Here is a 27,678-nt window from a genome sequence, read left to right as displayed (position 1 = left end):
ATCATGTTGACGGGCTTGTTGAGTGGTTTTCAGCCTATAACACCAGGTGAATGGTTTGCTCATGTCCTTTGAACAGGGGCTGCACTGTCCCTGTTCCCTGAAGGCGCATTGACAAAACAGCCACCAGTGGAGATCCGTGACCTCAAAAGCAGCTTCCCCCGACAGTCCCCTCTCAGGCGATCCACTTGCATTTTACTTACGGCGGGCTTATCTTGCCAACTCATTTGTAAATACACACTACAAAGGCAGGAAAATGGGCCCAGGACAGTCTTTTTCACAAAAAGTCGTTTCTCAAATTGATTAATGAGTCACAGTGGAAAATGGAAGATGCTAATCTTCCAAAAAGCATAAGCTGGGCACAGTGGGGGGTGGGGTCACACCTGTAATCCCAGCACTTTGGGAGGCCTGGGTGGGAGGATTACTCAGGCCCAGAAGTTTGAGACCAGCCTGAGCAACACACCAAGATTCAATCTCTACTAAAATTTTTCTTAAAAAATAACCAGGCATATGCTTGCAGTCCCAGCTACTTGGGAGGCCAAGGCAGGAGGACCACTTGAACTTGGGAGTCCAAAGTTGCAGTGAACTATAATTCCCTATCTCCAAAAATAAATAAATAAAAGGCATAATTATAAGTTGGCAGAAATAATAATTACGTAATAATTACTACAGTGATAGCTGTCTTTACAACAATCCTACCCACGAGGTTGGTGACATTTTTATCTTATTTTTTGAGATGAGAAAATGGAAGAACAAAGAATTTTAAAGCTTGCTCACCTACTGATAAAAGTAACAAAGCCAGGACTTGAACCCAGGAAGTCAGGCTCCAAAGTGGTCTTTTATTTTATTGATTCACCTTCCTTTTTTCCCCATTCCTGTTCAACTAGAGGCTAGGATCAAAAGTCTTTCCAGAACCAAAAGAAAGGAAAATACAATCTTGTATTTATTGATATTCTGTCTACTTTACTGTAAGGTGAGGCAGTTGCTTGGAATAGTGAATCAGAATCTGAACACGGTGCTTCTAAGACAATAAAGTCAGGGAGAATCATAGAGCTGGCATTCAGAAGATGTCACAGGTCACATCATTCCACATCTCATTGTGTGACAGGGACAGCTGAAACCTTGACAGATTCAGGGACAGGTTCAAAGTCACACAAGCAATGGAAATATAGTTGAAACCAATTTAGGAGGAGGGCCCCAACCAACCTCCTCTTGTTAGTGTGAATAGCCTGAATGAGAAGGAAAAGCGGCATGATATCAATTAGAAGCAGGAAAGCTCGTCTGCCTCCTAACTCCCTAAAGATCCTTCAGCCCCTTTAAAAGACATAGCATCCAAGACACAAATAACAAGTCCATTGAAGGTCTCACTAACCACGTTGTGTGATGAGGCACTTCTGCAGATGACTATTTTTTTGGAGCTCTGAATCATCTCATCCTTAAAGTAAATAATTCTTCCCTCCTGCCCCCACAAGGTAATTTAGAATAAAGAAGTTGTGCTTGTCACACACCTTTCCTGCCCCCAACACACATGCACCCTGATCCCCTCATCTGTCAGGCTACAAAGTTCTTTTAAAAAAAAACTTTTTTCTAATTGATAAAATTTGATTTTGCTTGTTAACTCTCCCAGTTAAAAACCCTGGCTGAGCCGGGTGCAGTGGCTCATGCCTGTAATCCCAGCACTTTGGGAGGTCGAGGCAGGCAGATCACAAGGTCAGGAGTTCAAGACTATTCTGACCAACATGGTGAAAACCCTCTCTACTAAAAATACAACAAATTAGCTGGGCATGGTGGTGCACACCTGTAATCCCAGCTACTCTGGAGGCTGAGGCAGGAGAACTTCTTGAATCCGGGAGGCGGAGGTTGCGGTGAGCCAAGATCGTGCCACTGCACTCCAGCATAGGTGACAAAGTGAGGCTTAATATCAAAAAAAGAAAGAAAAAAAAAAGCCCTGTTTGGATACTTTTTAAAGTAACACAGGTGGGGATACAGGAAAGCAAAGATCAGAAACATTGGTGAAAGCACTGAAAGGAAGGAAGGAAGAAAGGGAGGGAGGGAGGGAGGGAGGGAAGAAGGGAGGGAGGGAGGGAGGGAGGGAGGGAGGGAGGGAGGGAGGGAGGGAGGAAAGAGAGGGCCAGAGCGAGGGAAAGAAAAGCAACAAAACCTAAATTTCCTTTCAGCTGCTTAACAAACTTCTGGAAAGCGATAGTGTCCATCCAGAAAATGAGTTTTGGCTATCAAGTGTCAAAAATCTAAATGCTCTCCAGATTTGACAATGGGTTTTTCTAAACAACTCCCATGTTGCCCTCTCTGGGGCCAGAGCAGGCTCAACTCTGAAAATGAACGGCTGAGGAAAGGAACACTGAACTCTGCCATGTGGCTGTTCAGCTGTTTATCTACACCCAAAAATGAAAGTCCGTTTTCACCCTTAAAAATAGTAAAGGGGAAGGAAAAGTATCTTTTCCATTTGGTCCATTTTCTTGGCAAGTTTGTTATTAAAGGAAACAGTAGTCGTTGGGGAAGAGGTGAATAAATGTTCAAAGAATGTGATGAACAGAAATATTCCTTTCTTGGTATCACATCTGGGCTGACTTACTGAAATAATAGGAGGAGAAGGAAATAAAAAAAGGAAAGGAAAGGAGGAAAGGAGAGAGAGAGAGAGAGAGAGAGAGAGAGAGAGAGAGAGAGAGAGAGAGAGAGAGAGAGAAATGAAAATAAGAATGACAATTTTTGGACCCAACACTATGTATGCTAGAGTTTGCTTTGGATCCTAAAAACATTCATAGTGAAAGAGCGACCTCCGCTGGTCACTGGCAGGAAATTCAAGAACTTCCCTTCTTAAAGTCAATTTTAAACTACAAAAATGGATAGGTTATTACATTGGAAAAGAACTGCATTCAACATTTACTAAATCTGCCATTGTGCACTAAAACCGTATAAACTAGAAAACTCAACCCACACTAAGTGTTCTGAGGCTGAAGAGTTCCAGCAAAATCCAGTGAGAAGTTGGAGTTGGGTAGGCTCTTGCTCACTTTCAATCTATTCTCCCTCACAGTGGTCTTCCCTAGTTACATTAAGTAAAAGTTCAAAATTATCCTCCATGGTGAAACAATTTTCCCAAAATGGTCACCATGGTCTGCTTGTACTCCATCTGGAGCCAGATAGACCTAGATTTGAATGCTGGATTTATACAGCTGCATAAGTTTGGACCAAGACTTAATCTATTTTCCCATCTGTAAAATGGGCCCCATAGCACCTCTCAGGGTTTCTCTGCAGATGCAGGGAAATCACACGCAAAGCACCATGTAGGAAAAATTTTGACAATGTCAAGTTGAGCACCATCCTGTTGCTATTGCAACAGGATGAGTCCAGTATAGCTCATAGCTCATTGAATTGTATGTCTAATTTTTTTTTTTTTAAATGGTGTCTCGCTCTGTCGACAGGCTGGAGTGCAGTGGTACGATATCGTCTCACTGCAACCTCCACCTCCCAAGTTCAAGCAGTTCTCCTGCCTCAGCCTCCCTAGTAGCTGGGACTACAGGCACCTGCCACTAGTTTTTTGTATTTTAGTAGAGACGGGGTTTCACCACATTGGCCAGAATGGTCTTGATCTACTGACCTCATGATCCACCCACCTTGGCCTCCCAAAGTGCTGGGATTATTGGAGTGAGCCACCGCCCCTGGCCATATGTCTAATATTTGTGTATTTGTACTTTTTTATGTTTTACTCATTTTAAAAAGTGAAGATTGTCTTTATAATTTTTATTGTGGAAAAACGTGACATTTGGTAAAATATAATTTACCATTTTAACCATTTGTAAGTGTACATTGTCAGTGGCATCAATTATGTTTGCAATATCGTCCAACCACCACCACTATCCATTTCCAAAACTTTTTCATCACTCCAAATAGAAACTTTGCATCCCTTAAGAAATAATTTCTCCTCCCTTCCTTCTCCTCTCTTTTCTGGTAACTTCTAAACTACTTTCTGTCTCTACGAATTTGCCTATTTTAGATATTTCATATAAATAAGATTATGCAACATTTGTCCTTTTGTGTCTGGCTTATTTCACTGAACATAAAGTTTTCATCCATGTTGCAGCATGCATCCAAACTTTATTACATGGCGTGTGGTGGCTCACGTCTGTAATCCTAGCACCGTAATCCTAGCAAAACCCCATCTCTACTACAAATACAAAAATTAACCAGGTGTGGTGGGCCATGCCTGTAATCCCAGCTACTTGGGAGGCTGAGACACGAGAATCGCTTGAACTCAGTAGGCAGAATTTGCAGTGAGCCAAGATTGCGCCACTGCACTCCAGCCTGGACAACAGAGCAAGACCCTGTCTCAGAAAAAAAAAAAAAATCCTTTTTATTGCTGAATAATTTTTCCTTACATGGATACATATGTTGTTGAGCCATTCATTTGTTGATGGACACTGAGAAATTTCCACCTTTTGGCTATTGTGAATAATAAGCATTAGTGCACAGGTATCTGTTAGGCCTCTTCTTTCAGTTCTTTTTATATATATCCAGAAGTGGAATTGCTGGAACATATGGCAAATTATATGTTTCTTTATTTTTATTTTAATTTTTATAGACAGAGTCTCCCTCTCTTGCAAAGACTGGACTCCAGCTCCTGGACTGAAGCAGTTCTCCTACCTCAGCCTCCCAAATAGCTTGCTTTACCATACCCAGTTATGCTTAGTAATTTTTTCCTTTTTTTTAGGAACCATCCCCTTACTCTTTTCCACATCAGGTGTACCGTTTTACATCCCCACAAGCAATGTACAGGGTCCTAACTTCACACCCTTGCCAACAGTTGCTAAGGGGATTTTTCATTACGCAAAACTGAAACTGTATCCATTAAACAACTTTGGTTTTCTTTCCCCTACCCCTGGCAACCAACTTTTCTTCACTACAAACAGAAACTTCCTACCCATTAAGCAATAACTTCTCCTTTCCTCTCTCCCAGCTCCTGGTAACTTTCAATCTACTTTCTTTCTATGAGTTTGGCTACTTTCCATGCCTCTTATCAGTGGAATCATACAGTGTTTGTCTTTTTGTGACTGGTTGGCTTCATTTAGCATAATTTCCTCAAGGTTCCTCCATGTTGTCACTTGTAACAGGATTTTCTTCTTTTTTTAAGCTGAATAATATTCCTTTGCACGTATATTGCATTTACTTTATTCATTCTTCCATCAATGGACGTTTGAGTTGCTTCTGCCTCTTGGCTCCTGTGACTAATGCTGCAATGAACACCGGTGTGAAAATATCTCTTCAAGCTCCTGCTTTCAGTTTTTTGGCTATATACTCAGAAGTAAAGTTGCTAGATTAAATGATAAATCTTTTTTTTTTTTTTTTTTTTTTTGAGAAATCTCCATGTTGTTCTCCATAGCAGCCTGTACCCTTTTACATTCCCGACAACAGTCCACAAAGGTTCGTTTCCCCACATCCTCTCCAACACTTGTTATTTTGTGTTTTTTGATAGTGGCTATACTAATATGGGTATGAGGTACATTGTGATTTTGATTTGCAGTTCACTAATGATTGAGCATCTTTTCATATATGCTTAGAGGCCATTTGAAACCATCCCCGGAGAAATGTATATTCAGGTACTTTGCCTTTTTTTTTTTTGAGACAGAGTTTCACTCTTGTCACCCAGGCTGGAGTGCAATGGCATGATCTCAGCTCAACACAACCTCCGCCTCCCGGGTTCAAGAGATTCTCCTGCCTCAGCCTCCTGAGTAGCTGGGATTACCAGTCATGCACCACCATGCCTGGCTAATTCTGTATTTCTCACAGAGACGGGGTTTCTCCTTGATGGTCAGGCTGGTCTCAAACTCCCAACCTCAGGTGATCCGCTCAGCCTCGCAAAGTGCTGAGATTACAAGCATGAGTCACTGCACATGGCTACTTTGCCCATTTTTAATTGAGTTCTTGTTGTTAGAGGTAGTAGTTCCTTATATAGTCTATGTATTAATCCCTTGTCAGATACATGATTTGCAAACATTTTCTCCCATTTTGTAGCTTTGCTTTTCACTCTGCTGACTCTTTCCTTTGACGTAAGGAAGTGTTTGTGTTTGGTGTAGTCCCATCTGTCCGTTTTTGCTTTTGTTGCCAAGCTTTTTTGTGTCACATATAAGAACTTATTGCCAAATCCAAGATGACGAAGATTTATCCCTGTGTTTTCTCCTAGGAGTGTTATGGTTTTAGCTCCTATATTAAGGTCATTGATTTATTTTGAGTGAATTTTTTTTTCCTGTTTTGGGGCTTTAAATAAAACAAAATTTTATTGAGCTGTAAAATTATTTATACATAAATTTTTGGCTTACATTTGTATGAGACATCCACTCCAAATGAAATTTCAAATGAAATTTTTGACATTTTATTTCAAAATTATACTTGTGCGGTTTTCTGCATATTTACAAGTCGTTTTTGTTATTTTTTCTTTTATAATTCATTCTTAAACTATAAATGTCCTGATAAATGACTTAGATATCCTTAATTCCTCATGATGTGTCAAACATTTGCTGATTTTATTTCTCTGTATTTTATAGAGGGTATGTCTCAGGTTTGGGATAGTATCTTAATACAATAAAGTGACTTAACACCTGCAAAAAGCAAAAATTCAGATAAAGTCTTATCAAAAAGCAAGAATATTTTAGTTAATTTGATAAGAAAGAAGAATGAACTCTAGACACCCTGAATCAAAAAGAAGCATTGCTGTTTTTTTACTCATCATTAAGAAATATGGGTTTGGCTGGGCTCGGTGGCTCATGCCTGTAAATCCCAGCATTTTAGGAGGCTGAGACGGGCGGATCATGAGGTCAAAAGATCGAGACCATCCTGGTCAACATGGTGAAACCCTATCTCTACTAAAAATACAAAAATTAGCTGGGTGTGGTGGCACGCAGCTATAGTCCCAGCTACTCAGGAGGCTGAGGCAGGAGAATCACTTGAACCAGGGAGGCAGAGGTTGCAGTGAGCTGATATCACACCACTGCACTCCGGCCTGACAACAGAATGAGACTTCTGTCTAAAAAAAAAGAAAGAAAGAAAGAAAGAAAGAAATATGGGTTTTAATTAAAATTTCTATAATTAACTATTGAAAATTCTTTTTTTCTCTTCTATAGTTTTTTATTGATATATAATAATTACACACAATTATGAAGTACATGTGATATTTGGTTAGATGTATACAATGTGTAATCATCAAATCAGGGTAATTAGGATATCTATCACCTCAAACATTTATCCTTTCTTTGTGTTTCTAATACAGAAGTGCCAAATCTTCTCTTCTAATAATAATAAACTATTATTAACTATCATCACTTTATTGCTCTACCAAACATTAGAACTTATTCCTTCTATTTAACTGTATTTCCTTTACTGGATAAGAAAATACATGCCCAATCTCCACTATCCTTCTCACCCTCTGGTAACCATCATTCTATATTATACTTTCATAAAATCAACTTTTATGAGACACATGAATGAGAACATGTGATACATGTGTCTTTCTGTGTCTGACTTATTTCACTTAATATGTCCTCCAGATTCATCCATATTGTCACAAATGACAGAATTTCATTCTTTTTTATGGTTGAACAATATTCCATTGTGCATCTGTGCCATATTTTTTAATTCATTCATCCATTGATGGATACTCAGGTTATTTTCATATCTTGGCTACTGTCGGTGCTGCAATAAATATAGAAATGCAGATATCTTCAACATACTAATTTTTTTTTTTGAGACAGGGTCTCTCTCTGTCACCCAGACTAAACTGCAGTGGCATGATCTCAGCTCACTGCAACCTCCACCTCCTAGGTTCAAGCAGTTCTCCTACCTCAGCCTCCTGAGTAGCTGGGATTACTGGTATGCACCACCACTCCTGGCTAATTTTTGTATTTTTAGTAGAGATGGGGTTTCACCATGTTGACCAGGCTGGTCTTGACCTAACCTCAAATGATCCACCTGCCTCAGCCTCTGAAAGTCCTGGGATTATATGAGCCACCACAGCCAGCCGCTGATTTCTTTTCTTTTGGATACATATTTAGTCCTGGGATTGCTAAATCCTACAGTGAATCTATTTTGAAGTTTTGAAGAACCTCCATACTGTTTTCCATAGTGGCTGTACTAATTTACATTATCATCAACAGTCTACTGGCATGCATTTGTTAATTCTTATATTTTTGATAATAGCTATTTTAACTGGGGGGAGATAATATCTCATTGCATGTAATATAATATCTGATTTGCATTTTCCTGATGACTAGTGACGTTGAACATTTTACCACATATCTGTTGGCCATTCCTATGTCTTCTTTTGTGAAATGTCTGTTCAGATCATTTGCCCATTCTTTAATCAGATTTTGGGTTTTTTTGCTATTGAGTTTCTTATATATTTCTTATATATTTTGGTTATTAATCCTTTTGTCAAACGGATGTAAACATTTTCTCCCATTCTGTAGGTTGCCTCTTCGCTCTGCTGATCATTTTCTGGCTGTGTAAGAAGTTTTTAGCTTGATATAATCCTGTTTGTTGATTTTTGCTTTGTTTCCTGTGCCTGTGAGTTTCTACTCAAAAAAAAATCTTTGCCCAGACTAATGTCCTGAAGCATTTCCCCAGTGATTTCTTCTAGTAGCTTCGTATCTTACATTTAAGTCTTTAATCTGTTTGATTTGATTTTTTAATATGGTGAGAGACAGAGTCCTAGATTTGTTCTGTGGCATATGGATAGCCAGTTTTCCCAGCACCATTTATTGACAAGACAGTTCTTTCCCCCAAGTATGTTCTTGGCATCTTTGTCAAAACTGAATTGGCTCTATATGCATAGGTTTATTTCTGGGCTCTATATTCTGTTCCATTTGGTCTATGTGTCTGTTTTCGTGCCAGTACTATGCTATTTTTGGTTACTATAGCTTTGTAGTACATTTCGATCCCTGGTAGTGTGATACCTCCAGCTCTGTTCTTTTTGTTCAAAATCACTTTGGTTATTCAGGGAGTTCTGTTCTATGTAAATTTTAAGATTTTTTTTTCTATTTCTGTGAAGAAGGTTGCCGTAGTTTGGATATTCGACACCCCCACTCCACCACCAAATCTCACATTGAAATGTGATCCCCAATGTTAGAGGTGGGGATGGGCAGGAGGCGTTTGGGTCATGGGGGCAGATTCCTCATGAATGGCTTGTTGCCATCCTCCTGGTAATGAGTTCTTGCTCTGTGTACAAGATCTGATTGCTAAAAAGGGCCTGGCACCTCCTTCTCTGCTCTCTTCCTCCCTGTCTTGTCATGTGATCTCACCCGGACCTTTTTCAGCTTCTGACATGAGTAGAAGCAATCTAAGGCCTTTGCCAGAAGCAGATGCCATGCTGCTTCTACAGCCTGCAGAACCATTAGCCAAATAAACATCTTTTCTTTATAAATACCCAGGTATTCCTCTAGAGTCACAGAAACAGACTAAGACAAGTGTCATTGGTATTTGGATAAGGATTGCATTGATTCTGCAGATCATTTTAGGTGGTGGGTGACATGGTTTGGCTGTGTCCCCACCCAAATCTCATCTTGAATTGTAGCTCACATAATTCCCTCATGTTGTGGGAGGGCCAGTGGGAGATAACTGAATCGTGGGGCAGTTTCCCCATGCTTTTCTTGCGGTAATGGACAAATCTCACGAGAACTGATGGTTTTATAAGGAGAAACCCCTTTCGCTTGGCTCTCATTCGTTTCTCTTCTCTGCAGCCATGTGAGATGTGCCTTTCACCTTTCGCCTTCTGCCGTGATTGTAAGCCCTCCCCAGCCACATAGAACTGAGTCCATTAAATCTCTTTTTTTTGTAAACTGCCCAGTTTGGGGTATGTCATTATCAACAGTGTGAAAATGGACTATTACAGATGGTATGGATACATCAGTATCAGTTTTTCCAATCCATAAGCATAGGATATCTTTCACTTTTTGTGTCCTCTTCAATTTCTTTTGTTAATGTTTTGTAATTTTCATCGTAGAGATCTTTTACTTTGTTGGTTAAATTTATTCCTGGGGCTCTGTTTTTGTTTTGGATGCTAGTATGAATAGGACTGCTTTCCTTTTCAGATTGTTCTCTGCTGACATATATAAATGCTACTGACGAACAGGCATGGTGGGTCATGCCTATAATCCCAGAACTGTTCAAGGCCAGGGTGGTAGGACTGCTTGAGCCTAGGAATTCAAGACCATCCTGGACAACAAAGTGAGACTTTATCTCTACAAAAATGTTTTTAAAAATTAGCCCAGTGTGGTGGCACATGCCTTTAGTCCTAGCTACTTGGGAGGATGAGGTAGAAGGGTTGTCCTAGGGATGTCTAGGGTTCAGTGAGCCGTGATCCTGCTACTGAACTCCAACCTGGGTGACTGAGCAAGACCTTGTCTCCAAAAAATAAACAAAAAATGCCACTGATTTTTGTACATTGATTTTGTATTTTGCAACTTTACTGCATTTGTTCATCAGTTCTAACAGTTTTTTGTTTTGTTTTGTTTAAAAAAAAAAGAAAAAGAAGAAAGAAAGAGGGAAAGAAAGAAAGAAAAAAAAGAATAATTTAAAAAATAAGGAGAGGAAGAAAAAGGAAGAGGAAGAGGAAGAGGAAGAGAGAATGGGGGTGTTGCTTTATTGCCCAGGCTAGAATGCAATCTAAAAATGGGTATGCCTATAATTGTGCTTAATAATGGAGACATGAAAAAAAAATGAGGGAAGAAAATAACAAACAAGTAGCCAACCAATATTTCATTTAAACCTATAAGTAGGTGTGATGTGGTACTGATAAGAGTGTGTAGTTTGTGTATTGAAAGTGGAGAGTTCTATAAATGTTAGTTAAGTTTACTTGTTCCAGATCTGAGTTCAAGTCCTGGATATCGTTGTTAATTTTCTGTCTCATTGATCTATCTAATATTGATGTTGAAGTCTCCCACTATTATTGTGTGGGAGTCTTAAGTCTCTTTATAAGTCTTATATATCTGGGTATTCCTGTATTGGGTTGCGTATATATTTAGGATCTTTAAGAGGTCGAAGACCTCTTTATATTTAGGATCTTTAGCTCTTCTTGTCGCATTGATCCTTTTATCATTATGTAACGTCCTTCTTTGCTTCTTTTGATCTTTGTTGCTTTAAAGTCTATTTTATCAGAGGCAAAAATTGCAACTCCTGCTTTTTATTTAGTTATTTATTTTTGCTCTCCATTTGGTTGGTCAATCTTTCTCCATCAACTGTTCTAACAGTTTTTTGGTGCAATCTTTAAGTTTCTCTAAATGTAGAATCATCTCATCTGTAAACAAGAATGATTTGACTTCCTTCTTTCCTATTCGGATGCCTCCTATTTCTTTCTCTTACCTAATTGCTCTGGCTAGGACTTCCAGGATCCTACTGAATAAAAATGCTGAAGCTGGACAACCTTGTCTTGTTCCAGATCTTAGAGAAAAGGATTTTGATTTTTCCCCATCCAGTAGGATGTTAGCTATGGGTTTGTCATGTATGACTTTTTGCCATACAAAAGTCATATACGGCTTTTATTGCTTTGAGATATGTTCCTACTATACTCAGTTTGTTGAGAGTTTTTATCATGAATGGATGTTAAATTTTATCAAATGCTCTTTCAGCATCTATTGTAATTATATGGCTTTTGTTCTTGACTCTGCTAATGCGATGCATCGCGTTTACTGATTTGCATATGTTGAACCATCCTTACATTCCTGGGATACACGTGATCATAATGAATTATCTTTGTAATGTGTTGTTGAATTGAGTTTACTAATATTCTGGTGAAGATTTCTGCATATATGTTAATCAGGAATATTGGCCTGTCATTTTTCTTTTATTGTTGTGTCCTTATCTGGTTTTGGTATCAGATTAATGCAGAAATCATTTTGAATTAATTTTTGTATGCAGTGTGTGGTAAGAGTGCAACTACATTCATTTACATGTAAAAATCCAGTTGTCCCAGAACCATTTTTTGAAAAGACTATTCTTCCCCCACTGAATGAACTTGGCGTCCTTATCAAGAATCCATCGACCGTAGATGTATGAGTTCGTTTCTAGACTCTCAATTCTATTACATTGGTCTCTATGCATATCTTTATAACGGTGTCACGTTGTTTTGATTACTGTAACTTTGTATTCAGTTTTGAAACCCAGAAGTGTTAGCTTTCCAACTTTCTTCTTCTTTTTATTAACTTTTATTTTAGGTTCAGGGGTACATGTCAAGGCTTGTTATATGGTATATTGAATGTCGTGGGGGGGGTGGCATACAGATTATTTGACCACCCATATAATAAGCACAGTACCCATTAGGTAATTCCTATTCTTCTTCTTTTTCAAGATTGTTTTTGCTATTTAGGGGCCCTGTGCAATTATGTAAAATCTAACAATTGGCTTTTTTCACTTCTGCAAATAAGACTGCTGGGGAAACTGTTTTTCAATAAGTAAACTGAAAAGATCTTAAAACAACACCCAATGCAAGGTTTTTTTTCAGATACTTAGAAGTTAGTCAGAAGAGTCAAGTTAGTCAGAGAGCAGATACTACCCACGACAGAATGTCTAAGTAATGAGACTATTAGTCAGAAGAGTCAAGTTAGACAGCAGATTACTACCCACGACAGAATGTCTAAAATGAGACTATTAGTCAGAAGAGTCAAGTTAGTCAGAGAGCAGATACTACCCATGACAGAATGTCTAAGTAATGAGACTATTAGTCAGAAGAGTCAAGTTAGACAGCAGATTACTACCCACGACAGAATGTCTAAAATGAGACTATTCCTGCTCTGGAAATAAGAGGAAACAAAAACCTGTCTCATTTACATGTTCAATCAATCCAATTAATCAAACATGGTTTATATTTCGGTTAAACCTGCATAAAAGCCCAAACCAGAGTTTCATTCTTACTTTGCAAAATTGTAGTAGCTCTGCTAAAAACAATGCCTATGAAATAACGTCTTTGGCAAGGATGTCACCCAAGCTGACTCAGCCAGATAAGCTTTGATCCCAAAAGTGGTCCCAGGGGGAAGAAATTATATTTCCAAAGAGGGTGATTTTACCCAAAAATTCTCTATGGCAACTGCTGCACTCACAATAGATTTAACACATGCACACATCCATCCAGCCACACATACACACACACACATTCTAATTCCAATCGGGTCACACCTTGCTTTGGAGTAAAATTGTGTAATAGCGTATTAGCTACTTGTTTATCATTTCCTACATCAGCTTTGTTGTCTTATATATATGACGCTCTGTTTCCAACCAGAGCTTGTTCCTGCACAAGCTTTTAAAGCACCCATCACAGCCCCAGTCTCCTGCGACAGCCTCACCGGCTCATCTGTTCCACCTGTGGCGTTAGCTTGGTCTACTCCAAGGCAACAGGTTTTGTGAATCAGAGTTTGAAAGCCTGAGAAAGCCTCTCTACTGGGGAGACTGAGGCAAGAGAATCACTTGAACCCGGGAGGCGGAGGTTGCAGTGAGCTGAAATCACACCATTGTCAGCCTGAGAAATGTAGCACTACTATGTGTCACCTCTGTGTCCCCTGGGTGTATTAGTCAGGGTCCTCTAGAGTTTCAGAACGAATAGGATAGATGTATATGTAAAGGGGAGTTTATTAAGGAGTATTGACTCACACGATCTCAAGGTGAGGTCCCACAATAGGCCGTCTGCAAGTTGAGGAGCAAGGAAGCCAATCTGAGTCCCAAAGCTGAAGAACTTGGAGTCTGACGTTCAAGGGCAGGAAGCATCCCGCACGAGAGAAAGATGGAGGCCAGAAGAGTCAGCCAGTCTAGGCTGAGCACGGTGGCTCACGCCTGTAATCCCAGCACTTTGGGAGGCCAAGGCAGACGGATCACTTGAGGTCAGGAGTTTGAGACCAACCTGGCCTACATGGCAAAACCCCATCTCCATTGAAAGTACAAAAATTAGCTGGGCATGGTTGTGGGTGCCTGTAATTGCAGCTACTGGGGAGGCTGAGGCAGGAGAATCACTTGAACCTGGGAGACAGAGGTTGCAGTGACCCAAGATTGCGCCATTGTACTCCAGCCTGGGTGACAAGAGCAAAACTCCATCTCAAAAAAAAAAAAAAAAAAAAAGCAAGCCAGTCTAGTATTTTCACTTCTCCTGCCTTTTTTTTTAAATTCTGGCCTGGCTGGCAGTTGATTAGATAATATCCACCCAGCTTGAGGATGGATCTGCCTTTCCCAGTTCACTTACTTACTCAAATGTTAATCTCCTTTCGCAACACCCTGACACAGCCAGGAATAGTATGTTCCATCTTTCAATCCAATCTAGTTGCCACTCAATATTAACCATCACACTGGGTCATAACCCAAAATGTAGTTTTAGTTAGAACCAGAGTTCTAAATAACAATCATGTGGCATCTCCTCTCTCCTCCGCTTTATGACCCTTGCCTCTCTTCCTCCCAAATCATCCCCTCGCACCCTCCAGGCCATTTAAACCCTGATGAAAGGCCGGCTCCATCCTCAGCTGTCATCACGCCACTCACTTCCATATCGAAGCTTCCTGGTTTGCACCTAATTGGGTAAAGCCCAGCACACACATCTGCATTCCAGTTCCAAGGGGTACACACCCCTTACTGGGAGGGCTGGAAAAGGAATTTGGCCAGATTCTACCTTGAGAAAGCAGGACAATGCTCGCAAGATGAGACACTATCTACACAAGAAGGGTGCTCAGCATTTAGGCAGCCACAGCTGGAAGACATCCACTACCCAGGTTTACATAATCATAGGCAAGGGGAAGTTTTGGCAGTGGAAGATTTAAGATAATTTTTTTACCATTTTTATTTTTTTAAAACAGGGTCTCGCTTTGTCACCCAGGCTGGAGTGCAGTGGCACGATCTCAGCTCACGGCGATCTCCATCTCCCGGGTTCAAACCATTTTCCTGCCTCAGCCTCCTGAGTGGCTGGGATTACAGGCGCCCTCCACCACGCCCTGCTAATTTTTATATTTTTAGTAGAGACGGGGTTTCGACTTGTTGGCCAGGCTGGTCTTGAACTCCTGACCTCAACTGATCTGCCCACCTCAGTTTCCCAGAGTGCTGGGATTACAGGCATGAGCCACCGCACCCGGCCTAAATTTTACAGGAAGCAGGACTCAGTGATGGATTGGATATGGATGACAGAGAGAGATGACGAGTTTGAGCAACCTGAGAGAAGGCGAGGCCATTTCCTGCAATGAAATGTGATGGAAGAGGATAAAGTGAAGGGTGGAAACCCTAAGTTCAGTTTGGGACATACTGGCCTTGAGGGGCTTTGTAAGTTTCAGGTTCTGAGGCTGCAGTGGTGAAAGCAGTAATCACCCGTGGCCTTGTGTGCGGCAGCCAGCATCTGTTCTAATTCCATCCATCACCAGCTGGTTCTCATTTCCCAAACCTCTGTTCCGGCTGTCGACCTCCAGAGATCTGGGTTACCCTCTCCTGTTCCTAAACACTGTCCCCAGCCAAACCTCACTTCCCCTCATTACCAGGCAGGTGAGCCTGGGCAAACCGCTTCCCTGCTTTAGTCCTCGATTCCTCGTCTGTAAAATGAGAGGGTTACGAAAGATGCCTTCCAAGGGTCCTCCTTCCAGGTCCGCGGGGGTTCTAAAGAAAACGCGGCACTTCGCGGATCCACCGCGAGAGGGCACCAGAGAAACGTCCTCGCGCAGGACGGCACTGGAAGCGCCCCAGCCAGCCAGGGGACCAGGTGGGAGGAAGGTGGAAAGCCATCCCTCCGCACCCCCCTCACTCAGGAAAACCCTTCAATCTGGGAAAAACCCTCGAAAAGCAGCAACCGCAGCCAACGTCCTATTGATACCCTTTATTTCTTTATCAAGGCAAAAAGCATCGTCCAGCTCTTCACTGCCAGTCTGTTAGTCAAATGCATGAATTTTCAAGGTAAACTCGATCCAGCTGGCACATACAATCAATCAATCACCTGGGTGCTCTTAAATGCAACGATGCTCCGCTCCCAACCCAGAGCAGCGCGAAGGGCCACAGCCCTCTCATCAGCTAAAAGATGAAAAAAAAAAAAAAAAAAGAGCTTGGGACGGATTCCTGCTCGCCTCCCACTCCTGGCTCCTGAAAACTCACAGCGTAGCTGCTAAGTCAAATTCAACTCTTTTGTGGACATTGCCAAAAAATCTTGAGATGACCCTACAGGTAGGTCTCCAGCAGGGAGCAGTGGGGCACACGTGGCACCCTCAAAGCTGGTTCGGCAGAAAGCTCTTAGCATGTGGTGAGCTTGCTCCCTTACCCTTACTACGAACAGCAGGGCAGAATCCTGATCCTTGGATTTCTAGCATGCAGTCCTGTTATGATAGTTCATCAGTGAACTTTCTGTCTGGGAAATGCCTGGCCTTGCCAATCTTTCCCTCTGTGTGCCGTCTAGTCCCGGTCACAAACACGGAACACAAAAGCTGCTGTTTGTGGTGCAAGCCACACCTTCTTCTCTCACCTCTAAGATGGCGAGAAAAGATAAGCGTATCCATCTCCTCACCAGGTTTGTGAGGACGAGACTAAGGTATCTGTACATGTTCTGAAGTGTATACTACAAATGCAAACTCCCGGTGGAATTATTTCAAAGGTGTGCTTATTCATACCATTAATAATGTAATGATACAAGGGTGTAATTATTTTCAAGGTAATGTTCACATCACAGTGTCTGATTTACAATAGCTAAAAGGCAAATGATCTAAATGTCCAAAATTATCAAATATCAAGTTGAGACCCTCGTCAGCAAGTATTTGAGGACCTATGGTGTCTTAGTCTGTTTTTGCGTTGCTATAAAGAAATGCCTCGGTCAGGATTGATACAATCCCATGCACTTTGGGAAGCCAAGGCCGGTGGATTGCCTGAGCTCAGGAGTTTGAGACCAGCCTGCGGACTAGCCTGACAAATATGGTGAAATCCTACTAAAAATACAAAACTTAGCCAGGCATGGTGGCGAGTGCCTGTAGTCCCAGCTACAGCTACTTGGGCAGCTGAGGCAGAAGAATCACTTGAATCTAGGAGGTGGAGGTTGTAGTGAGCCGAGATTGTGCCACTGCACTCCAGCCTGGCAACAGAATGAGACTCCATCTCAAAAAAAAAAAAAAAAGAAAGAAAGAAAGAAAAAGGGTACCTGATGCTGGGTAATTTATAAGAAAAGAGGTTTAATTGGCTCGTGGTTCTGCAGGCTGTACAAGCATGGCTCCAGCATCTGCCTCTGGTGAGGCCTCAGGAGCTTCCAATCGTGGCAAAGGAGAAGGGAGAGAAGGTGATGTCACATGAAAGATGCAGGGGGCCGGGCGCGGTGGCCCAAGCCTGTAATCCTAGCACTTTGGGAGGCCGAGGCGGGCGATCACGAAGTCAAGAGATCGAGACCATCTTGGTCAACATGGTGAAACCCCGTCTCTACTAAAAATACAAAAAATTAGCTGGGCATGGTGGCGCGTGCCTGTAATCCCAGCTACTCGGGAGGCTGAGGCAGGAGAATTGCCTGAACCCAGGAGAGGCGGAGGTTGCGGTGAGCCGAGATCGCGCCATTGCACTCCAGCCTGGGCAACAAGAGCGAAACTCCGTCTCAAAAAAAAAAAAAAAAAAGATGCAGGGTTGACGGGGAGGTTCCAGACTTTTATACAACCAGATCTCACGTGAACTAACCAGCAAGAACTCACTTACCACCTGGGGTTGGGGATGGTGCTAAACCATTCATGAGATACCTGCCCCCATGATCCAACCACCCCCACCAGGCCTCACCTCCAATAGTGGGAATCACATTTCAACACAAGATTTGGAGGGAGCTCACATCCAAACTATTATACAGTGTGTCAACCCAAAGGGGATTTTTGTAACCATTAAAAAGTATGTTACAGGGGCCTAGTGTGGTGGCTCATCTTAGCACTTCGGGAGGCTGAAGCAGGTGGATTGTCTGAGATTAGGGGTTTGAGACCAGCCTGGGGAACACGATGAAACCCCATCTCCACTAAAAATACAAAAAATTAGCCAGGCATGGTGGTGTGCGCCTGTAATCCCAGCTACTCAGGAGGCTGAGACAGGAGAATTGCTTGAGTCCAGGAGGTGGATGTTGCAGTGAGGCCAAGGTGGGTAGATCACCTGAGGTCAGTAGTTTGAGACCAGCCTGGCCAACATGGCAAAACCTTGTCTGTACTAAAAATACAAAAATTAGCTGGGTGCAGTGGCAGGCGCCTGTAATCCCAGCTACTTGGAAAACTGAGGCAGGAGAATTACTTAAACCCAGGAGGCAAGAGGTTGCAGTGAGCCAAGATCACGCTGTTGTATTCCAGCCTGGGAGACAGAGCAAGACTCCATCCTCAAAAAAAAAAAAAAAAAAACCCTAAATGCACTGGACTCTGGAACAACGTAAGAGGGACAACTCCCTATGCAGTCAAAGATTCATGTGTAACTCTCAACTCCCCTAAGACTTAACCACTCATAGCTTATTGTTGACCAAAAAACTTACCAATAACGTCAAGTCAGTTAACACATATTTTGTATGTTATATGTATTACACACTGTATTCTTACAACAGAATAAGCTGGAGATAAAATATATTTACTATTCATTAAATGGAAGTGAACTAGCATAAAAATCTTGTCACCTTCACGCTGAGTAGGCTGAGAAGGAGGAGGAAGAGGAGGGGTTAGTCTCTATCCAGCCTTAGTTTCCTTTCAGCTTCTTTGCCTTCCCACAGTTTGCTATGCCTAAGACTGCCGGTCCTTCTCTTTATCTTGTCACTTCTATAAAGATGTATTGCTCAAAGTACTACATACACCAAAATTCTCAGCCACCTGTTTGACAATTACTCTATGAGTTTTCTCCCATGTGTATATGAAATATACATGTAATAAGCTTCTGTTTGCTTTTCTTTTGCTTACAGAGATCCCAGTTAAAAACTAAGAAAGATAGAAAAACTGTTTTTCCTCCCACAGGCAGTCAATTACAATTTTTAAAACTCAGGTAACATTTTTTAAGAGAATTTCAAGATCAATTGCTTAAGAAAGAGAAATATCAAGAAAACTCTGGTAGAATTCTCAGGTGTGTACCGTATAAAAATTGAGTGAATAATTTTAATTAAAACAAATTGTGTATGTCCTGAATAAGATCATGGAAATTTTTTTTTTAATGGAACAGTTGATGGGGTTTCATGTGTATTTGTACTATAGATTCCTTTCTGGTGAGCAGAGTTATAGGAGAAATCTGAAATTCAACCAGCAAAAAAAAAGGTAGTAAATTTTTCCTATCTTTGCTAAGACACAGATTGTGTGTTTTAATTCTTTTTAAATTCCCAAACTGGGGTACTTCAGACTGAGCTATCTGAACATGAATTATTGAGTAATACGGCAGTGACGCAGGGCTCACCCACGAAATTGCTAGTTTGAGTACAGCGTCCATATTTGCTTTAAAAATCAGGCCAGGAGGGATGATTCCCACCTGTAATCCCAGCACTTCGGGAGGCTGAGGCAGGTGGATCACTTGAAGTCAGGAGTTTGAGTCCAGCCTGACCAACATTGTGAAACCCCGTCTCTACTAAAAATACAAAAATTAGCTGGGCATGGTTGTGTGTGCCTGTAGTCCCAGCTGCTCCGGAGGCTGACACAGGAGAACTGCTTGAACCTGGGAGGCGGAGGTTGTGGTGAGCCAAGATTGTGCCACTGCACTCCAGCCTGGGCAACAGAGCAAGACCTTGTCTCAAAAAAAAAAAAAAAAAAAAAAAGGCCAAGTACTTTTGAACACACTGTCAAGGTAGCTTTTCTGATTTTTAAAATTCAGTAGGAAAATGTTTACTTTTATTCTAAACACTTGGATCACTTTTAAGTCTAGATTGACTTTTACATATTTAACAGGGTGGTGCATAACTTTACAAGTGAATACAAAACCCTAATTAGAATAAAGGCGTTTTTCGGCCTCTTTCTCTACAAATGCAAGTTTTCATGTGATTGGTCAAAACCTGAGCTAGAAGTTTTCAAAGCAAACTTGGCACCATCTCATCATCTCAGAACACTGAGAACACAGAGGCTCCGCTGCTTCCTCCATGCGGGCTAGGGGAGGGAGACACAGCAGGTGGTGACCGCTAATTGGTCACGTGCTAAAGTAGGTATTATTATCCCCACTGCAGAGGTGCAGAAAGAGACACAGAAGGATTGGTGTTTTGCCCAGGTTCACACAGCTGGTCAATGGAAATGTCAAGATTGAAGCACACAGGGGTTCCACCCCAAAGCCCATGCACGTTCTCTGCATTCAGACTCCCTGTTCTCAACAGAGAGGGGAGATTGACAAAGCCTGGACTGCCCTCGAAAACAACCCCGACTTCTCAGCAATAATTTCCAATTTCTTCTCAGAAACTCCCCAAGATCATTTTGAAAATATATTCCCTCTGACAGCTAAATGCCATAAATAAGGGTTTTGATTATAAATTTAAGTAGTTTCAAAGAATGCACTGCCTGGCGATGATAGATTATGGCGGTAATGGTCCCAAAAGAGTCCCACTTCTTTCCTGGATCCAGGACGAGGGAGAGTTCCTTCCCAGCTGGACAGCCGGCTTGCTTTCGCCAAGCAGTGTGGAAAGGAGAGTCAGGAAGAAGCCCGAAAATTGCTCATGTTCTGGGGCTTGCTCTTGCTACTCTTTGGAACCTGTGGTCGCCATGTAAGAAAGCCTTTGCTAGTCTACTGGTGGAAGAGAGATCACGTGAAGCAGAGACAAGCTGTCCCGGCTAAAGTTCCTAGACCAAGCAGCCCTCCAACTGACACATATGTGAAGCCGTAGGGTGTGAGGACACGCAGCCCCAGCTGAGCTGAACCACGAGCTGACCACGGAGATCCACCAAGCCAGCCATGTCCAGAACCACGCAGCTAACCCCCAGATTCATGAACATTGTAAATGCTTGTTGTATTAAGCCACTAAGCCTTTGGATGCTTTTCTTACTTAGCAACTGATACATATTATAAATGTGATACTTTCAAAAACTATTGTCAGTTTTAATGTACCCAGTGTATCCAAAATCTCAAATCAATTTGATGCCCATCATTCATTCAAAAGATATATTTAGGCCAGGTATGGTGGCTCATATCTGTAACCCCAGCACTTTGGAAGGCCAAGGCAGGCAGATCACGAGGTCAGGAGATCGAGACCATCCTGGCCAACATGGTGAAAGCTGTCTCTACTAAAAATATGAAAATTAGCCGGGCGTGGTGGCATGTGTCTGAAATCCCAGCTACTCTGGAGGCTGAGGCAGGAGAATCACTTGAACCCAGGAGGTGGAGGTTGTAGTGAGCTGAGATGGTGCCAATCCAGCCTGGCAACAGAGTGAGACTCCATCTCACACACACACAAAAAAGGTACATTTAAAAACTCAATAATTTCATAGCATTCCTTTTTTCTTTTAGCCCCATTTTATAATACTTTATTACCCTATCATACTTCTTTACAACAAAGATATACACAAAGTTTTATGTTAAAACTTTTGGCATTTCCTATGACCATAAAGCTACAACAATTTTTTTAAAAAATGACTTCCGGATTGTGTTACCATTGCAATTATTATTGGTACACAATTTATCAATATTGGTACACAATTTATCAATATAAAAATGTATCAGCTAGGCACAGTGGCTCATGCCTGTGATCCCAGCACTTTGGGAGGCTGAGGTGGGAAAACGGCTTGAGGTCAGGAGTTCAAGACCACCTGGGCAACATACGGAGATCTTGTCTCTACAAAAATTTTAAAAATTAGCCCCAGTGGTCATGGCATGTGTCTGTAGTCCCAGCTATTCAGGAGGCTGAGGTGGGAGGATTGCTTGAGTCCACTTTGAGGCTGCAGTGAGCTATGACTGCACTCCTTCACTCTAGCCTGGGTAACAAAAATAAATCTCTCTCTCTCTAAGATATATGCCAAAATATATATAGATAATAAATCAATCTCTCTCTAATATATATATATATCTCATATATTATATAATCTATATTATCTCTCTAATATATATAATATACATATTAGAGATTTACTATATATAATTTATATATATATAAAAGAGAGAGAGAGATTTATTATATATATAATTTTGTTTTGGCATTTCCTATGACCATACATATGGTCATAGGAAATGCCAAAACTTTTAACATAGAAATTTATCTCTCTATATATAGAGATAAATTTCTATGTTAAAAGTTTTCTATGTTAAAATATATATATATATTATATATATATGTTAGAGAGAGAAAGAGAAATATAAAAATATAAAGAATAAAATTTCACTGGAAATAATCTCTTAATGAAATGGACAGAGATTTTTATTTTTCAATTAGTTCATGTATCCATTCAGTGGATCTGATTTTTAGCTAGACAGAGTTCTGCTCAATTCTATTTCTGTTTTTCATTTTTGTAGATGCAAGCACAGAAGAGCCTTGGCTGAAGACGACTGGGAGTGAAAGGAGTTTAATTAAGGCAGTTTTGTGTGTCACTCAATTCTCTGACCTCTTGAATTATATGTACCAAATCAGAGATATCATGTATAATTAATGATTTATCACCTGACGACCTGATTAGGTCCTCCTTCAAACTGATTAGGAGCAAATAATTAGAAGCCACCTGGCTCACCCAAGGATTAGCTCCCTGGTCGGTGGTGTCATTTACTTTCTGAACACACCATCACTCTGTGACCATTTGTTTGGGGTCCCTGAGGCTCTTCTCCTTAAGTACAATACAGGACAGCTGAGAGGAGTCTCTCTCTGTCTCTCTCACTCTGTCTCTCTATCTCTCTCTCTCTGTCTCTCTCTCTCTCTATCTCTCTCTGTCTCTATCTCTCCCCCTCTCTTTTTTAATAAAATGGGAGCAAAATGACTCTGAAGAGAGAGGGAGAGAAGAGAATGTGCACTTTATCACAAGCACATTCCCAGGCAGATCAATTTTAGGAAAGGGCATTTGACATTGAGTCTCTAGATACAGATTCCCCTTAAGGCATCTGCATCCCTGAACTCCTGGAAAGTCACATTTTGGTTCAAGGACCGTTGCTCTGTCGGGTCTGATGCACCTTATTCCAACTGGTGGAGAGAAACTCCCTGAGACCGGAAAGGGTAAAAGAAGATCCGCCAGTCATCGTCTGTTTTCCCTGGTTTTCCACAAAAACGTATCTTGTATGCAATGGCTTTTAGTAAAAGCTATCAAGATTTGTTTCAAGTGAATGACACTCCATCCCTACCTTGACTTTCTATCCATTCCCCAAACTGAACAACTCTGTTCCGGGAGCCATTACCACTTTCCCATCTGCTGGAGTCCTTAACGCCCATCAGCAGGGAATTGGTCATGTAAATTTTGGTGAACTATGACCATCGTGATGGATGTGACCATGACTTACAGTGATGAAGACCTTTTTAGAATGTCATACAAACGTCTACAACTTGTATCATTAAGAGTAAAAATCAGATTAACAAAACAGTATGTTAATAAAATATAAACTCATTTTTAAGTGTGTCCACAGGCATACCCCATGCATATACTCAAGAAACCAATCAATGACAATCAAATGTTACAATCTTGATTGAAAGTGAGAGGCTTATAATTAACCAACCATTAATGTCTAAAATACAAGGTAACAGCATCAGTCAGAACAGACAAGCACAGAGATGAGAACAGAACACGGGACATCCTGTTTCAGACGTCAAGGCGCCAAACTCAGTAACCAAATCATTCTTGGGAGCAGCCCAGGAAGCCCCAGGTGGTGCTCAAGAAAAGAAATTAAGTATTGAAGTCAAAAAGGATGAAGCTGATGCCTAGAAAGGCAAAAGCAATTCCACTAGGGCCTGACTGGCTAAAAAAACCGAACTTTGGCTTGCTCTGGCTATGAAATATGTTGAAGAATATGGAAAAAAATTCTGAAGGATTGGCCAGGCACGGTGGCTCACACCTGTAATCCCAGCACCTTGGGAGGTGGAGGCGGGAGGATCACAAGGTCAAGAGATCGCGACCATCCTGGCCAACATGGTGAAACCCGTCTCTACCAAAAACACAAAAAAATTAGCTGGGCATGGTGGTGCGCACCAGTAGTCCCAGCTACTCGGGAGGCTGAGGCAGGAGAATTGCTTGAACCCGGGAGGTGGAGGTTGCAGTGAGCTGAGATCGTGCCACTGCACTCCAGCTTGGTGCCTGGCAACAGAGCAAAACTCTGTCTCAAAAAAAAAAAAAAAAAAAAAAAAAAAAATTCTGAAGGACTGTGTGGTTCCTGATTTTTTTTTTTTTTTTTTAAGTATTAAGGACACTGGACTTGGTTTTTTAAAAAAGTGTACCTCCCCAATGTGAAAGTAGTTAACTGTACAGAAAGTGCAAGGTGTCCAAATAGTCTATATCCCTTGTCATTTTTAATCCCAAGTGACCGCCTGTAATCTCAGCACTTAGGGAAGCTAAGGCAGGTGGATCACTTGAGGTCAGGAGTTTGAGACCAGCCTGGCCAACATGGTGAAACACTGTCTCTACCAAAATATACACAAATTAGTCAGGCATGTGATCCCAACTACTTGAAAGGCTGAGGCAGGGAGAATTGCTTGAACCCGGGAGGCAGTGGTTGCAGTGAGCCGAGGTCAAGCCACTGCACTCCAGCCTGGGGGACAGAGTGAGACTCCGTCTCAAAATGAAAATAAACAAATAAATAAAAGAAAGAAATCCTCAGTGACTAAACAATCACAGAGGATCTACTGCACACAAGTTAGAAATCGCAAGTCCGGCTTGACAGCGGTGACATAAAGATGTCCGTGGGTCACATGTCACTCAGGAACACAGTTGAGGTGGTGAACTCAGTGACAATAGAAATGGACTTACTGAAACAGCAGAATTTATAGGCTAAAACTTGCTTCATGATGTAGAAAGCATAGACCAGAATAAACTCCATTGTCGACAAGTGTTGGTATATGGTGGGGGGCGGGAAGGCATATGACAGGCAGAAGAATGGAAGCAAAGTGATCCCAGGAACAGGACCTGGGACGGTTTATATCCTGCACTGTCCAGCAGAAGACAGTAAATTGCCAACAGCATCCATACCCCACGTGTTTACAGAGGCTTTGCACATTCATGATTTGGGCTATAAATATTCCTTTTTCCTTCTTCCAACAATGACTTCCTGTAGAGAAGCCTAGGGGGATTGTGACGCTGCATTTTCTTTTTTTTTTTTTTTTTTTTTTTTTTTTTTTTGAGATGGAGTCTCACTGTCTCCCAGGCAGGAATGCAGTGGCACGACCTCAGCTCACTGCAGCCCCACCTCCCGGGTTAAAATGATTCTCCTGCCTCAGCCTCCCAAGTTGCTGGCATTACAGGTGTGTGCCACCATGCCCAGCTAATTTTTTATATTTTTAGTAAAGATGGGATTTCACCACATTGGCCAGGCTGATTTCGAACTCCTGACCTCAAGCGATCCGCCTGCCTCGGCCCCCCAAAGTGCTGGGATTACAGGTGTGAGCCATCTCACACAGCCGTGACGCGACAATTTCAGTATCACACATTCTTTGCGTTAAGTGACTATTTTGAGTACTTCTGTCTCTCCTTGTATGTGCACTTCTTCCCCGCAACCTGTTCAATACCGCCCTCCTCAGGCAACTGTCACAGCGGTTCCCTATCACGGAATAGGAATAGGTTCGTGCCAAAAAGCAGAATTGCTTATAAAACTTAGGTATCAACAAAAAGTTTGCAAAAAACACAAGGGCTCCCCACTGCAATCCGGTTTCTCTGTCCTCATCCCCACAATCACCCATACACAGAAAAGGCGACCGCACCTGGCTGGGAACACAGGCAGCAGAGCTCCGTGCAAGGCAAGAAACCAGAACTTGGACGAGGCATCCTGGCAACGCCCCAGAGGGGAGACAGAACGCTGGGGACCCAGGCTCCTGGGTGTGCAAAAGGAAACACTAGAGAGCCCACTGGCCTGCATGAAGGAGCCTGTGGATGGATGGGGACGTTGGTCGCCGCTACAGTTATCTTTGCAGAAGGGAGCACCCCACCCCCACACCTCAAGAACAGAAAGAGAGAGGTAACCTGAGGATGTTTTCTGCAGCCTGGTGGGAGATGAGCCTGAGAACAAACGATAAGAGGGGGAAAGGTATGATGATGATTCCTCTACAGTTGACTTTGAGCACTCATTTCACCCGCACATATTGGCTCCGCTATTGGTGAGGAAAGCAGCCCAAACTGCTAAATCCATTTACACCAGGGTGCAAACTGCTGAAACAACTTCACGGAGTAGGTGTTAAAGCTTCAGTCATCCCCCAAGACGGATGCATTGGCTATGGAGAGAAATCTTTTTGCGCCTTAAAGATGTCTATATTGTTGCTTAATGCCTGAACAGATTGAAAATAAAGAGGAATGTGGTCCAAATCACTGCTCAACATCAAAATGTTTGAAGGCCACCAAACCAACATGTCTCAAACATAAACATGACTGAGTCATCAGAGGATCCTGTTAAGACGGAAGCTGTGGTTTAATGCCTCTGGGTGGGGCCCAAGTTTCTGCATTTTTCTTTTCTTTTTTGAGACAGGGTCTCTGTTGCCCAGGCTGGAGTATGATCAGATTTCACCACAAGCCTCAAATTCTTGAGCTCAAGCGATCCTCCCACCTCAGCCCCCTGCGTAGCTGGGACTATAGGTATGAACCACCACGAGTAGCTATGTATTTTATTTTCTGTAGGGATGGGGGGGGGCGGGTCTCACTACGTTGCCCAGGCCGGTCTCAAACTTCTAGCCTCAAGTGCTCCTCCTGCCTCTCCATTTTCTGCACTTCTGACAGCTCCTGGTGACACTGACATTTCTGATGTCAGGACCTGCACTGAGGGGCAAGTGGCAACACAACAGGGCTCCCCAGGCACCAGAGAGAGGCTCTTCTAGTGACAGGAGGGGGCAATCTTTTCACCGAGGGCAGGGATGGATGGGGTAACGTTGATGGGAAAGGTTTGTAAGGGACTCAGGAGGGTCAGATCTGGGGACTCTGACAGGGACAGAAAGACAGCCCAAGAGTGTACTTACCTTGTTTTGTGGTTCTGTGGAAGACTCAGGCAGCAGGCCCACGGTGATAAAACGTGGAGTGACTCTAGAGCTCAGTCAGTCAGGCCAGTTGGAGCTCTGCACTTCACCCCAATATTTTCACAGGAACCCCCCAGCCTGCTCCCGTCGGGATAGGCAGGAGACTGGAAAAGAAACAGTGCCCAGTAGGGGAAACGTTAGGTCCAGATGCCAAGCGACTGTCGTACACCTTTTTTTGTTGTTAAAACTTCAAGCTCTCGGCCGGGTGCGGTGGCTCTCGCCTGTAATCCCAGCACTTTGGGAGGCCGAGGCGGGTGGATCACGAGGTCAGGAGTTTGAGACCAGCCTGGCCAACGTAGTGAAACCCCGTTTCTACTAAAATACAAAAAGTAGCTAGGCGTGGCGGTGGGTGCCTGTAATTCCAGCTACTCGGGGGCTGAGACAGGAGAATCACTTAAATCTGGGAGGCGGAGGTCAGTGAGTCGAGATTATGCCACTGCACTCCAGCCCACTCAAAAATCTCACTTTTTTGAGATTCCATCTCAAAAAAGCAAACAAACAAACAAACAAACAAAAACCCTCAAGCTCTACCACAACAGTGCTCTCCTGATGATCACGAGTGATTTCCATGAATGACATTCCCAGGCATCTTCTCCCATGGCCTCTCCCAC

The 27,678-nt window shown here is 42.3% G+C and overlaps 1 protein-coding gene across 10 annotated transcripts in view; it reads right to left on the bottom strand.

Annotated features, from left to right (window-relative positions):
• Positions 1 to 27,678, bottom strand: part of TIAM1 (TIAM Rac1 associated GEF 1) — a 528,333-nt gene that overhangs the window by 51,834 nt on the left and 448,821 nt on the right. For 9 of the 10 annotated variants that reach the window (XR_012514869.1, XR_012514870.1, XR_012514872.1 and 6 more), the window contains exon 28: positions 27,011 to 27,171. Coding sequence is in view for 1 of the 10 variants with exons in the window: in XM_074389355.1 (XP_074245456.1) it covers positions 27,128 to 27,171 (44 nt within the window). In the remaining 9 variants the exon portion in view is untranslated. Of the gene's footprint in view, positions 1 to 24,211; positions 27,172 to 27,678 lie in introns of those variants that run through there. The other variant, XM_074389355.1, reaches the window with a different exon arrangement.

The sequence above is a fragment of the Saimiri boliviensis genome, chromosome 18 (genome assembly GCF_048565385.1).
Source record: "Saimiri boliviensis isolate mSaiBol1 chromosome 18, mSaiBol1.pri, whole genome shotgun sequence".
NCBI classification, from domain to species: Eukaryota; Metazoa; Chordata; class Mammalia; order Primates; family Cebidae; genus Saimiri; species Saimiri boliviensis.
Note: the sequence above shows the minus strand (reverse complement) of the source record. Positions and strands in the feature narration are given on the sequence as shown.